General features: G+C 41.6%; 1 protein-coding gene across 6 annotated transcripts in view; it reads right to left on the bottom strand.

Annotated features, from left to right (window-relative positions):
* Nucleotides 1-3,516: 3,516 nt before the first annotated feature.
* bsnb (bassoon (presynaptic cytomatrix protein) b) overlaps nt 3,517-14,338 on the bottom strand; it is a 67,548-nt gene continuing 56,726 nt past the window's right edge. The window contains exons 6-14 of one of the 6 annotated variants that reach the window (XM_044347836.1): nt 10,958-13,052; nt 9,727-10,568; nt 9,218-9,329; nt 8,971-9,117; nt 8,716-8,771; nt 8,344-8,465; nt 7,678-7,893; nt 7,446-7,476; nt 3,517-6,597 (exon numbers count right to left, since the gene is read on the bottom strand). In XM_044347836.1, the coding sequence (XP_044203771.1) occupies nt 8,731-8,771; nt 8,971-9,117; nt 9,218-9,329; nt 9,727-10,568; nt 10,958-13,052 (3,237 nt within the window). In that variant the 3' untranslated portion in view covers nt 3,517-6,597; nt 7,446-7,476; nt 7,678-7,893; nt 8,344-8,465; nt 8,716-8,730. Of the gene's footprint in view, nt 7,521-7,677; nt 7,894-8,343; nt 8,466-8,715; nt 8,772-8,970; nt 9,118-9,217; nt 9,330-9,726; nt 10,569-10,957; nt 13,053-14,338 lie in introns of all 6 variants that reach the window. The other 5 variants (XM_044347834.1, XM_044347832.1, XM_044347837.1 and 2 more) reach the window with 5 other exon arrangements.

Genomic DNA, 14,338 nt, shown 5'->3' with positions numbered 1-14,338 from the left:
AAATTAAGACTTAACTGAACTCTCCCAGTAGATGAAAGTAGATTACAAACACAGATTTTCCTCTGAGACCCAGTGAATCAGGTTATTTTTCTTTTTCTGAAATGATAAAATATCTAAAAGCAAAAATCTTATCAGATGGGGGACCCTGGGACTAAGTCTTATCAAATGGGGGTCCATGGTCTAATTTGTGCCAGTTTAGGGGTCCTTGACATGAAAAAGCTTGAGAACCACTTACTTAGAAGACATAAAGGCCTGGAAAAGGATTGTTTCATTATTAAAGGGTTGTGTATTGATTATGCAGTCTGTAAGACTCGCAAGCAAGCAGATTAAGACTGTGAGTGACAGGCTGAGGGAGGAAACCCTGAGCAGCCAGTTCTTCCTTGGCCCCATTCATTTAACATTTTGCTCAGCAGTCTGATGGATCCAGACATATTTAGGGCTGATAGGGTTGTGACTCTGCTCTCTACTGGCCTCTTGTGATACAGTTAAACACATCAAAGTCATGTTAACCGGCTCCTGAATCACTTCTAAGAATTGATTTTGATTTCCAATATCAAAAAGGTTTCTGGTTTATTACTTCCTTGAAAAAGTAAAAAAATAGACAGGGCTCTGTATTATCTGAAAAGGTCACAGTTGCAACAAGTATAAGATAATCACATCATGTCCTGGTAACACAGTGAATCACTTTAATTCTAAGAAATAGACTCAATTCTGGTAAAGTGTGTGTGCACAGTGGCTATAACAATGACAGCTAATTAATTTGGAGGATGAGTGGTCCTTGCTTCTCATCTTCCTCTGCTCTTCATCTCCTCTACCTCTAACGTATAGCACACTTCCCATCAATCGAGGATGAGTCACACTGTTCCTCTGAGGTAATGGCTGATGAAAATAATGGGTTAATCCTCGGGGGCTGAGCCCCCGGTCATGGCTTTCAGGAAATGGATGAATGCAAGCATCCCAATTATAGTTTAACAACTTACATTTATGCCCTTAATATGAGGGCGTCTAGGTCAAGTGACCTATAACTGAGGACAATAATAAACCATTCATCAACCTGCTGAAGATGAGCATTCACCTGCTCTGTACATGAAGATGGGACATGGCTGCCTCAGAGACGCCTTCAGGACAAATGCTTGCAGTAAAGAAAAAAAATATGCTGTGAAATATAAAGTTGTGAGTGTGTGGATGGGCTCAGCTGTTTTAAATATCGTTAGGATGTTAAATATTCTCCATAAGAAGGATCTGGAGGAAAAAGGCTGGACACGGTGTAGAGTTGGCTGATGGGCCCAGCAATAAATCTTTGTTAGAGCAAAGATTGAGCACTTAAGGCTTCACAACACTCTCACTAATGGGTCATATCAGTTAATAGAGAAATTTTAGTGGTCTTTTAACCTTTGTGGACCTATGTCTCGATCATCTTTATCAAAAAATATATCTTGTATGAAGTCCACTACTGGCTTCCTTGAATAATTGCTGGTAGAAGTCTTTTACTGTGGGGTCGATATAGCTTTCTTATAACTGATACTTTCCATTTTTGTTGTATTCTAGTTGTTCAACCTCACATTTAAAAAAAAATCTAAATCTTTTAGATCCCAACAAATAAAGCCCCCTTTCCACTTCAAGATTTTGCTTGTGTCTAAGGTCTTAGAGAAAGATGTTTCAAGCTTTCATGAATCAAAAGAGTATTTCTAGGTCAGTCTGCTATTCAGTGTACAGTACAGAGACTGCACCTCATTAAACCTCATTGACCTTTTAGCAGCAGAGTCTGGTGAAAGTTCAAGTAATCCTTTCACCTCTCAGTGCATTTTTTGAGTATGTAGTCAAGGCAATTATAATCGGGCGCTTCAGATTTTGGATTAGCATTGAGGACATACACTTAGCTTCAGTTTAAGGCCACAACCTGTTTCTGCATTGGCTTCCACTTGGTTACATTATGAAGAGTTTTTTCTTTCTCTTCTTTTATGACAATATCGACTCTTGCAACTAAATGACTGAAACAATCTGAGTGCATTAATATCATTTGCCAGAGCCTTTCTACCCACCACGCCAATTCAACACTTTCAATTGTTTCATAATGAATTAGAGTCCACCAAACAATGTGATTCTAGCTGCCAAAGATTCAGCAACATTTTTTGGCTTCATCTTTGAACAGGTAGCGAGATGCTGTTGTTTAACTACTGTAACTATACTTCTACAGTAATAATGTGTCAGTAAATATTCATGAGAAAACTTGTTTTTTGTAAGTCTGTGAATGTTTTATTTCTGAAATGCCTGTATTCACCTAAGGCTAAATTAGCTATTCACTTCACTCTGCTTCCAGTTCTGTGTCTGACCAGATGAGGGCAGCCAAGATCTATATGACTATTGATGCCTCACTACTGTATGTGGGTAAGGGGAGCTGCAGAATGGGTTGTGGTTTCATAGTAACCCGATGGCCACTTCAACTTTGTTACAGTAGTCCTCCGCTGTGCTGCAGCACTCCACACTCATGTACAATACAGCAGGATGACAAACTGTAGGCGCAGTCTGCTGTTGAGTAACTACTAGACCTGCACTGCAGTGTGCTGTAACTGTAAGTTCTCTTCATAAAGGAGTGGTAAGTCCTGGACTTGCTGGACATAAATGAAGAAACATAATGTACGCAACCCATTAAAACAGGGAATGCACAAAACAATAGCTGATGAAGAAAAATCACGTGATTTAATAGATTAACCTTCATAGATAGTCCTCTTCTTTCTTTCTACAACACATTCGCTCTCTTCTGAACCAAATTCCAATTGCATTAACAGCTCCACAGTTTCTGCCCTATTTGGTGTGATATGGACAATAATATGGCACCAGATAAATGCAAAAAGACATGTTTATATTTTTACACTGAAAAGGTGTGAAAATCAGGAACAATCAGATTTAACATCAATATCACACTTAATATATCAAGGTAAGCCTGTTTAAACTGCGTGGTGAATAGAGAAACATATAAGAACTATTTCATTTCTCTCTCTTTTTCTGATGCACACATACAGATTCAGTCACATGTTTTCACACACTCACACCTCCATCTCTCCCAGTGCATTGGCAGACGCTTCTCCTCTCGCTGCTCTTGCCTCCCTACCACCTACACCGGGATAAGTCATCACTGCTTCAGTGCGTAAAGCCTGGTCTTATCTGAACAGTCTCTTTGCCTTTGAGGTCTTATTCTTGATCTCTCTTCTCTCTCTGCAGCAAAGCTACTACACAACTTACCAAGCGTCTCTATCAACACTGCAAGGAAACAGGTGACACACGCATACATACTGTGCACAAGGACTGAAGACAATAACCACAATATATTCATTTTCTTTTTATTCTTTTCTGTTTGGAAATTGCAGGGTCAATATTTTCATTAATCACATTACTTGACATGATGCACCAAAATTTACTCTATCTGTTTACAGGAATACACTGAATAGAACACAAGGTTTCACAATGGATACACGACTGACGTTTTGCCCATTGCACTTACAACAGTGAATGACATTTTCCAGATTTTTTGTTTCATTTTTTTTTTCCCCGCTTCTTCTCGTAAACCCTTATCACTTTGCAGATCATATCCATCAAATCAAAGACCTCCTGATAGTCTGACAAAGGCATTCTACTCTGCAATTGCCGTGGAGGTTTTTTCTTCTTGTTGTACAAACACAATATGTATAGAATCTCTACACAGACTGGATATGTTTCTGAACACAAGTTTTGTTCCACTGTTGTAAACAGTCAATACAAGTCAGCCACATACACTATGCTTATGCAATAATAATAATAATAATAATAATAATCATCCTCATCATTAGTATCATCATCATCCTCATTATTGTGGTAATAAATATTCTTTTATACACAAAAGTTGGCAGCAAATACGGCATGGGGATGCACATGACAGCCGTACTCAAAACTCAAAAGCTGTACAGAAGAATGAATTTGTATTTACAGTAAGAATGTGTGTCTGTCTGCCTTTTCTGACAATCTGGACGGCTGCACCAAAGGCTGTTTTGTCTCATGCACCTCATATCGACCAGATAGCATCTCCACCTCTTGTTTTGATACGGATCTTACACTGTTCAGTTAGAGGCACTGTTACACAGCCTCCGTGTTTCTGCGTTTCACTGAGCAGCAAGTGCTACCAGTCAGGCTTGTGCTTTCAAAATGACATGCCCTGATTTGTGAATGACTGGCTGAACATTTTACTCATCAATATTCTCTACGTTGGCCTGTGAAAGTCAAGGTTCGTTAGGCAAACCTTGGTGAAATCATGCCTCGCTGTGTTCATTCAGGTACAACCTCCAAGCATATAAGATCTAATCATGCACCTTTCCAATGGCTTGGCTGCAGAGTGGTTTATTCAACAATGAAATATCCGATAGAAGCATTCCATTCACCCCACAGGTTATACTGACACCCAATATGTACATTGACACATATTAATGAGAAGTGCTGACCATCTGTATCACAGGTTTATAGCAGCACGGACAGTCACTGCAAGCCAAACACTGAGGAGCCCAGGTCAGCCAAAACGCACAAAAACTGAATGAGGGCTTACAAACAGCCAGACAAAGCCAAGCAAACCCATGCTTCAAAGCAACATGATGGTGGACATTCAAAACTGACAGTCTACACAGTTTACCCTTTGGCAACAAGTCCCCGTGTGGGGAATGAGGGGTCGAAACATGCCACGAAAATAAAAACAATTCTAGTTCAATATTCAAATTCATACAGACAAGTTGCTAAGTAAAAACATTTTTCATGACCTTTTTTTTCACTATTTTAGTTCATAATTTTGTCATTTTCTTGTGAATACAATGATGATAATAAACTGTTTTAGGCTGAATCACTTCCAGGTTCAAAATGAGTCATTGCATAGAACATTTGAATTGATAATTGCTTTCATCCTCTCCTGTATCTGTATGCATGTATGTGTGTGTGTGTGTGTGTGTGTGAATGTGTGTGTTTGTGTGTGTCATTGCACAAATAGAGGCAGTGGCCCCAGCTTGTTAGTGAGATTATCTTGTTGGTGAATTGGTAACCTCATTAATCAGCTGGACGTTAACAGGTCTGTTGAACGGAGAGCACAATTAACCTTGGCTCTGAAGTGTGTAACTTGTACAGTATAGTGTGTGCACATGTGTTTGCAAGAGATAGAGAGAGAGAGAGTGTCTGTGTGAGTGTGTTTGTACCAGTCTGCATGCTCTTATGCATCTGCACGTAACATGCACATCTGGACACGGTACTGTGGTTGTAAACCCTCTGACAAATTGTATTACGGCTATTTATCGACAGAAGTGTTTGATATTTCCCATCACTAATTTAAACAACATTTATACCATTGTGCTATATACGATTTTCTGCATGCTATTGCTTTAAAAATCAACAAGCAAATTATTTGATGCAAGAAAACAGAGATTGAAACAAAATAAAAAGTGAAAAATATAAAGTTTTACCAAAGAAAAACACAGAACAACAAGAGAAAAAAAAAAGAAAGTCACTGGAAAGTGATTCCATAAATACACAAATGACAAATTTACACTATTAGATCTCTGATTTGTTTTATGTACATACAATAGTATACAGTTGTGTAAAAAGAAATGCATGATGATATGGACGTTTCAAAACATATGAGGTATACAAGTAAAAACATGTACTGAATAAGGCTCTTCCATTCAGTGAGTATCAGGCAAAAATGAAAAGAAACTAAAAAGATGAGACAAATCAATAAAAGGATAGAGTCCCAGAAGACTCTGGGACTGACTATAATGATGGCTTTGCGATGGCTAATAAAGAGCCGTGGCCACTCTTTCATTTGGTCCTCTCATCTGTGTGAATCTCACACTTGTGGGCACACTGGTAGTAATTTCCTTCCCTATAAACCTACAGCTAATGACTAGTGGCATCTGAAAGGTGGTGAAAAAGTATTGATATGGGCTTCTTTTTTCAGTTTTTCAGATATTTGTGCGTGCATTCTCATGTCCACATTTACACAATGCATTCTGTAGACATTGAAAACAAAAAGAGGAGAAATAAAAACACATTCAAAGAAAGGGTCAAATTCCCTAAACTGGAATGTACTGTAGAGATCAGAGAAACCAAGCATTCAAGGATTGTAGTGGAGTCATCGGGTTGGTTGTCTTTGTCGTGATACACCTGGCCTACGCCAGGTATGTGGTGTCATTAAGGTTGGTCTCTTTGGTACAAGGAAAACCTATGAAAATCTGTTTTCTTCATTCTTTTTCACTGTGTTTTGCATGACAATAATCTGAAGACATCAATGTAGAATCAAATATCCTTGCCAGATGTGCAATCCTCAGACATGAGTGGTGTTTCATTAGAAAGCCTGTAGAGGGAGCTCTGAGGCTTCCTTTAGTGAGCTGTTTGAAAGGCGGGACACGCATGGCAAAACACGCTGTATTTCTCCCATGATATCCAGGTGCCTCTGTTAGTGGGCCTTTTTTCTGTCACACAGATCCCAGGAGGCTCTCTCTAGAAGAGGAGGGGAAGCAGGACTCGAACTCCCCTTCCCCCTCTCTCCTCCGCGTCGCCGCATCCTCATTATTGACCGTTGTTGTCCTCCTGAAATGAAGACAGTGAAAATGTGAATGTAAGCAGAAATAAATTAATTGTTAATGCACAATATCAAATTCACCAGACCAGATGCACGCACAAAACGAAGTGCTCCAATATAAAATAAACCAATGTGAATAAAAAAAAGTTGTTTTTTTATCAAGAAATGTTCTGGTGAAAAGATTGGGACTATCACAAATGTTTTGTTATGAGCAATTTCCATTACACAGCACATTGACATAGACCAAACCCTCAGCCAAGTTTGTGTCACAGCTCTGCCAGCCTTCTCGCCCTTACTTCACAGGATACTCCAGCCAATCATAGCCCTGCTCTGCTGGTATCGGCAGTAATCCACCGGGATGAGCAGGCTGGCCTGCTGCTTAAAGAGGCACTGAGTTGAGTTTATCTCCACATTCCCCAAGTGAATCCGCAGACTGGCCATAGACACAGAAATCCCAGCCACAGCAACTGATATTAACCTAAGTGTCAACACTGGAAGCAGGACAGCTAGACCTCCTATTAACCCTTTAACGTCCTCATCCTGTGCAAGTCACAGTATAATGTACTTTATTTAGAAGCTAAATAAAATGCATTGAAATCTGCTTTATTTGCTCTTCTGTAGCTCTGCTCTATTGAGCAGAATTAGTTCATTAGTTCATTCTTCCATATAATGAGTGATGCTTACCATGAGTCATGAATCTGTGTGCCTGCATGTGCTCTTGTCCCTGTGTGTCTTTGCGTGTGTGACATTAAAGCCAAGCCACAGTTAGCCTTCTCAGGCTAATTATAGCCCTGTGTGCTTGGCCCAGATTATTAGAAGTGTGTGGAGTCAGAAGGTAAACCGTGCTAGTGCTCACCTCCTTTATTCTTGGCTTTGGCCTCTCATCTCTGTAGGAGAAAGTTCAAGCGGACTATGACTTTAATTATCTGACCTGACACAGAAGTGAAGCAATAAATAAAACACTGAAGCAAACAAAAACAAATGACAACAACAACAAAACTAAATTTTGCCTGCCAGTAATGCAGCCATGCAAACATACATGAACACACATATACACACAAAGATGTATGTGAATGTTTTTTACTTACTTACCTTGGGTCCAATGAGGCATCAGACATCTCTACAATCATCCTTCCTGGACTGTAGTCATGTCAAGGCATCCACTTACTTTAAGGTCCCCTCAGTCTTCTGCTCATGTCTTGTAACACCATGCTGACAAAGCAATCACCCTTATTTAATTCACTTCAATCGCTGGCCCATGTCTGGAGAATTTAGTGCTGACAAGGCATCCTTTGATTCCAGCTCTGTTCAGTAATTTGGGGTAAGGGAAAGGTACAGCAGATCAGTCCGAATACACAATCACAGCATTTAATGAGTCATCACTTTACTTGAGTCTTCTCATTATGCAGACATAGACTATGCTAATCTATGTAAATATCCGTCTGATAAAACACGTAATCCATTAATCAAAGTGTGACAGCATTCTATGTTTGTGCAGCTTGGAGTCTCGGTGTACTAAATAAAACTAAAACTAACGGGGTAGAACTGAAAGTATCACTGGTTTAACAAGTTACTGCATTACTGTGTTTGCTTTACATGAATAAAACAAAGTGCGTTAATACATTATTAAATTTTAAAATAGTTTCCTACAATGACATGGTTTTCACTTGCTTGGTGGAGCAGGTGACACAGTATTTATCACAAAGACAATATTCATTTCTCAAGGGATAAAGAAGAGTTGATGAGATACTCACTGATGCACTCAGGATATCTCTCTTCCTTTATTTCCTCTGTGATGGTGAAATGTGTTTAATGCAGTTTCATAGGTTTTTCCAGTACAAAGCCACCAATCCATCTCATTTCAATTCTGCATACCCTGAAAGAAAAAGCACAGTTGATTCAAAATAAACATGTAAAGCGATAAGTACATACAGTACATTATAATTTCCAAACATCCAGACAGCAAATTACAATAGGGAAGCAGTTCATCATTTCTGTTGATAAGCAGGCTGCCATCTGTTGCCTCCCATCCTAAAATCACCTCATGCATCTAAATTAAAAAGTTAGAAAAACACTGTGAGTAGCTAATTCCTGTACCTTTCATAAAAAGGCATGGATTCACTTACCCTCCTCTCTTCAGTTCACCAAAATGAAGTGAACTTCTTCCCAAGGCCAGACAAAGCTGTGACAAAGAGAAGGAGGTAAATATTAGAAAACAACCTCACCCAAACAGTGAAATACCCATTCAAGGAATTCCAGTAACTTCATTTTTTCTGCATTAAAGCATTTTACTTTTAAAACAAAAGATAAATGATGGCAGTTATAACAGCAGCTACACCCAAATATAAGCTGTAAGTCAGTTTATGTATTAATGACTGTACCATCTCCCAGTTTTCCCGCCTGCTCTGCTGCCCCTCCTTGCAGGATTTTGGTGAGAACATTTTCCCCTTCAGCAGGTGCCTGTCCTGCTGCAGCACTGCCTATACCTCCGGGTTTGCTACCAATGCCAACAGGGGCTGCTTTGGAGCCTGCAAACAACAAACAACAAACAACATAGTCATCACATATAAGTTGACGTGTGCTTGCAGTCATTGTGTAGTTTATGTTAATGGTGGAACTGAGACTTACCAATGCCTGTTAGAGGGGGTGTAGCAATTTTGGTAGTCTGAGGTACTGTTGGGACACCCATTGTAGGCTTCATTCCTGTGGCAGTTGCTGCAGGTGTAGCATCCATCTTTGCCTGTTATTAATCAAGCAGAGACAAATATGGAGTTAGGGGAGAGTTTAATTTTACTTCTGCATATTATTTTGTGGAGAGATTGCATACACATATTTTTATTTGAAGAGAAACGCCATTTAGTCCTTTTTTTCTCAGTGTAATTCTTGATTTTCCCTCTCCATTTCCCAAAAAAGTCAGTTTACAGTTTATATAAATGAATAACTGTTGTTTCTTTTGGTACATTTAAAACAATTTTCAAGTTTATGTCTGTTTAATTGTTTTCCTCATCATAATTATCTTATTGGCAATATTATAATAAGAAATTACCGCATTACACAGGAAATTTAAGTAGCACATTCTTAAGAACATCAAGTAGGTTTATTTAATGTAGGTTAATTAAAACTGGCATTCTACTAACCGCTGTGGCTGCTGGCTGCCCTGCTGCAGACCCTACTCCTGGCTGGCGACCCTGTGGAGGTGCTTGGCTGGTTTTGGGCTGCTGCTGTGCTTGTCCAGCTCCTGCAGTGGTTGTTGTGGGCTGGTTGCTCTGAGGGGTCTGACTGTGCTGCAGTGGTTGCTGCTGCTGCGGTTGTGCACTCTGCTGCTGCTGCTGCTGCTGCTGGGCCTGCTGAGTGCCATCAAGTGGTTCAGAGCCTGGATGTCTCCCAGACTGGCCTTGACCACCCGACCGCTGCTGCCCAGCATGGCCCTGAGGTGGCTGCTGCTGCTGCTGCGGTTTAGGTCCTGCAGCAGAGGGGTCCTGCCTCCTGGGGGTTGTGCGATCTCCTTGTGGTCTCTGGCTCCTTCCTCCAGTGCCATGGTGATGACCAGATGCTGGGTCACGAGAGAAGTCTCCTGAGTTCCGAGGGCTTCCTTGCGCAGAACGGGAGTCTGGACCACTCCTCCTCTGTGTAGATGAGGCTCCCCTGCCATCAGTGCGGCTAGATGGGTCTTTGGGGTGTGTCCTGGAAGTACGAGAGGACCTGGGATCCTCTGAGGAGTGGCGGGAAGAGCTGTGTCTCCCAGAGCTGCTGCCATGGTGACGGTGGTCTCGTGATGATGTGGAGGAGGAGTGGCGCTGTTGGTTGTGCTCATCCTGCGGACAGTATTCCTCTGGAGGTTCGTCATAATCATGGTAGGTGTGTTTACTACGCCTACCTGTAGATGAGTGACTTCCACTTCCGTGATGTCTTGAGCGATCAGAACGGGCCTCCCTTGGCTTCTCAAACCAATCAGTCTCCTCTTGGCCCAAATGATAGGCTTTTTAAACCAAAACAAATATTATTATCAGTCACTTTTGTGTTTTATGTGCAGAGGGGAGTAGCATGCAGATGGAAGCCATGCAAAATAACTGGAAAAAACATGCTCCACTTCCCAGAGCCATGCACATTTTTAGGAATCCAACGGGGAAAAGAATTCTTAAAACACAGAAGACACCACCTCACACTCAAAAAATGCATGCAGAACTTAAATATAAAACAGGCATATTTGGCTTCATTTCACATAGGGAACATTCCATAAAAAAGAAAATACATAATATAATGACGCTCTTCTCAAAATTCCACTCTTGGCATGCAGTCTCTTTCCAGCGCACTTTAAAGGTGTGACAAACAAGTGTCAGACAGCACAAATTATTCAGCACCAGTTACCTTCACTGTCAGAAACAGCACAGTGCATGTCATCTACGAGGTAAGGGTCATCTGGTTTATAGACATGACTCCTTGGCAGATCCTTCTTGTGGTGGTCCTGCACATCTGGCAGCGAATGGCTGGAGCCATACTGGTTCCTCACATCATGGGCATCTGACACTCCAGAGCCTCTTCCCATGCCTACAGGCTTTCCAACAGGACTGAGTGGGCTCTCCTCCTCTGAATTCTGGCTGCGCATGGGCGGCCTTCCACTGCGGCTGCTTCTCTGAGACCTTTCCATGGCATCCCTTTCATAGGATTTACTCCTGTGGCCTGTACCATCTCTGGAGGAAATCTTGTCCATACCATATCCAGTAGACCTGGACCTACCAGAACTGTACATACGGTCCTCCTCCTCAAGACCCTCACGACTGGTACCGTAATATTTCTGCTGGTCATATGCATTCTTCTTCATCCCGTATGTGACATCATCCTGAAGCTTCTTGGACCTGGACACAACTGTACAACTGCCCCCTGTTGATGTTGTCATGGTGTAAGAGGCAAGGTCTGACTCCACATCCCGTGCCTCTTCAATAGGGGAGAATTTAGAAATCTTCTGCTCCATTCCCTGCTTCCGGTGCTTACTACGTTTAGAGGAGACTACCGCAGGGGCAAGATTTTTGGGTGTGAGTTTGTGGCTACTGGAGCTGCTCCGTGATGTGTGTTTATAATCATCATAGTAATAAGAAGATCCTCCACTCACTGTGGTGCTGGTGCGGCTGTCCACGGTGCTCTGGTAACCTGTTGTGCCTGTTGGTCTGCCATAAGCATCCACAGGCTCATCTTCAGGCCTACCATAGGCACTCCCACGAGCAGGACCATTCTCACTGCGATACCGCCCTCCCACAGGATGACCTAAAGCATCAGTGGGTTGGCTAGTGTTGTCTTTTGTCAACTCACTGATGTCATCAATCATGACATAGTTCCGAGGAATATTCTGCTCTAAGTTAGAGGTGTAGAGTCCATCTGAGGCATAAGCAGATGTGGGACTGTCCACAGAGTGAGTCAGGCCAGGCTCCGGTGGGCGGTATTGTCCATAAGCATTACTGTAAACTGAGCCAAAGTTAGTATCTGGAGCTGATGTGGCCACTGACACTGCTGGGTTGCTGATGACCTCATAGTTGGTGGGGATTTTCTGCTCAAGGTCAGCCAAAGAGGTTTGCCGTGGTCTTTGGTGGACTGTAAGGATTTCTGCCTGGGGCTGGTAGGAGAGACCAGGTTGGTAGGAGCTGTGGGTGGGATAAGGAAGGCTCTGGCCTGGCATAGGCTGACCGGGTGGTTGGAAGCCCTGGTGACCATGCTGCTGCATGGCAAGGTCTGTCTGGTAAGTGGACTGAGTATACGTGCGGGAGGAATAGGTTCCCTGGTTCTGGTAGCCAGGGCCTGGTGGGGGATGGGGCTGGAATGTTCCTGGCTGAGGTGCAGAGGATGAAGGGTACTGAGGAGGTTGGAAACCTATCTGTTGGTAAGCAGAGCCAGGCTGCTGCATTGATGGTTGACTTTGAGGGTATGGATAGGACATATATGATGAAGTTGAGGGATACTGAGAGGTTGCATTGAGGTCATTAGTAAACTGACTCAGTGGTGCAGTGCTGGGCCGTGTCAGCAGACCATTAGCATCAAAAGTTGCTGTGGCAGCTGCCATCCTGAGGTTATTGAGCTCGCTGTCTGACATGTAGTCTCGAGCGTCACCCATACATCGCAGGTAAGCCAGCTCTCTCCTCTCCCTCTCCTTCACCATGGTCTCCTTACGTTGGGTGATACCTAGTTCCAAGTAACGCAACTTAGCATCAATCTCTTTCTCTTCCTCCTCCAGTTCAGCTTGCTGCTTTCGGAGCTTAGATGACTCTTGTTCCACAGCTTTAAGTTCACTCAGCAGGCCAGCCTTGGTGACTCCCTGGGCAGGTCTGGGTAGGACCCTCTGGGGCATGCCAGGAGAGCTGTACATTTGTGCTGGAGTAACAATGGGGAGCGGAGTCTCCTCTGGAGGGGGGCTGGGGAGAGTCCTCTTTACTTTCCTCATCAGAGAGTTCTGCTGCTGCTGCAGGGAGGCCATCTGCTAGGAGGGAGAGAGACACATCAGCAAACACTGAGCTATAAACAGAATGTGTTTATGTAAATTAGACTCATTACTGTACATTCGGTACTCATAGAGGGTCTGAACATTTCTTCATCCCTAGACCTAAGTGAAGAACTATGAAACCTGATATGTTGTCAACTGGATATTAATTGACCTATGCACAACAGAGAGGTTACCTTCATCAGTAGTTGAATTACATAGTTTGATTTCATTATATTGATTAAAATGTTGTTTCACTGAAGCCAATGACACTAAGTGACATTTTCCATCACTGATTAATAATGTTAAGTAAAATGTTTAGAAGTGGCAGTCAAGGTAGTCAACACAAAGCACCTCTATTACATAACAATACTGCAAAGGATTGGAGTACAATTTAGAAGTACAATTTAACCATGTTGTTTGTTATTCTAAACAAGTAAATGCAATATATTAAATATTAGTCAAATGTATCTTTACCAGTACTAATAAGTGTGTTTGACCAAACAGCAATTGTGCTTTTTCAATTCACATCTACTATACATCTAATTTGCTAAAAAAATATTCATTACATTCATGTATCCTACATTTCATACATGAATACAGAATCATTTTAAATTGAACAAAATACTGAACAAAGAAATGTGTGTTTGATTAGCTCAGTAAATGCAAACAAAAGCATGTAATGGTAAAACATTTTCCATATTGCCAGGGAACATCAGAAAATAATGAAGCAATTGTGTTTTGAGTCTTTTTCATTCAAATGTATTTTCAGACATATGTTAAAACTTAAATTTCCCTATACTCCTTTAATCAAATATCCACCATATTTTCCCCTTTTAGACACTGCTCAAAATATGCATGGCATGCAGGTAAGAACAGTCATTACAAATTTCAACATTACAAATGAAAAGACAACTTAAAAATATATCTATGCCAGTCTATTACTTACAAATTAGTTGTGTTGGGTACATCCATGGTGACTTTTTAAGTATCCACAAGAGAGCCGAGTATGAAACGCTAACACTTAAGATTAGAAGTACAAATGCGCAAAATGCCTGAAATCGGATTTCTATGTTTGCTTCTCAGACTAATTTTGGCCTAAGTGCAAAGCAATGTTAATTTACTTTGACCAGCTGCTAACAATCAGGAAGACAGCAAAGCACCACCAGGATTTCTACACATTGTGTGTCCCCCTGGCAACTCTTAAGGGTTTGCCAGATATAGAAGACATGAAAGAGAGAGAGAGAGAGAGAGAAAACAGACTGAAAGAGTAGAAAGGGGAA

Source organism: Thunnus albacares, chromosome 4, assembly GCF_914725855.1.
Source record: "Thunnus albacares chromosome 4, fThuAlb1.1, whole genome shotgun sequence".
Taxonomy (NCBI): Eukaryota; Metazoa; Chordata; class Actinopteri; order Scombriformes; family Scombridae; genus Thunnus; species Thunnus albacares.
This window is presented reverse-complemented; position numbering and strand designations above follow the sequence as displayed.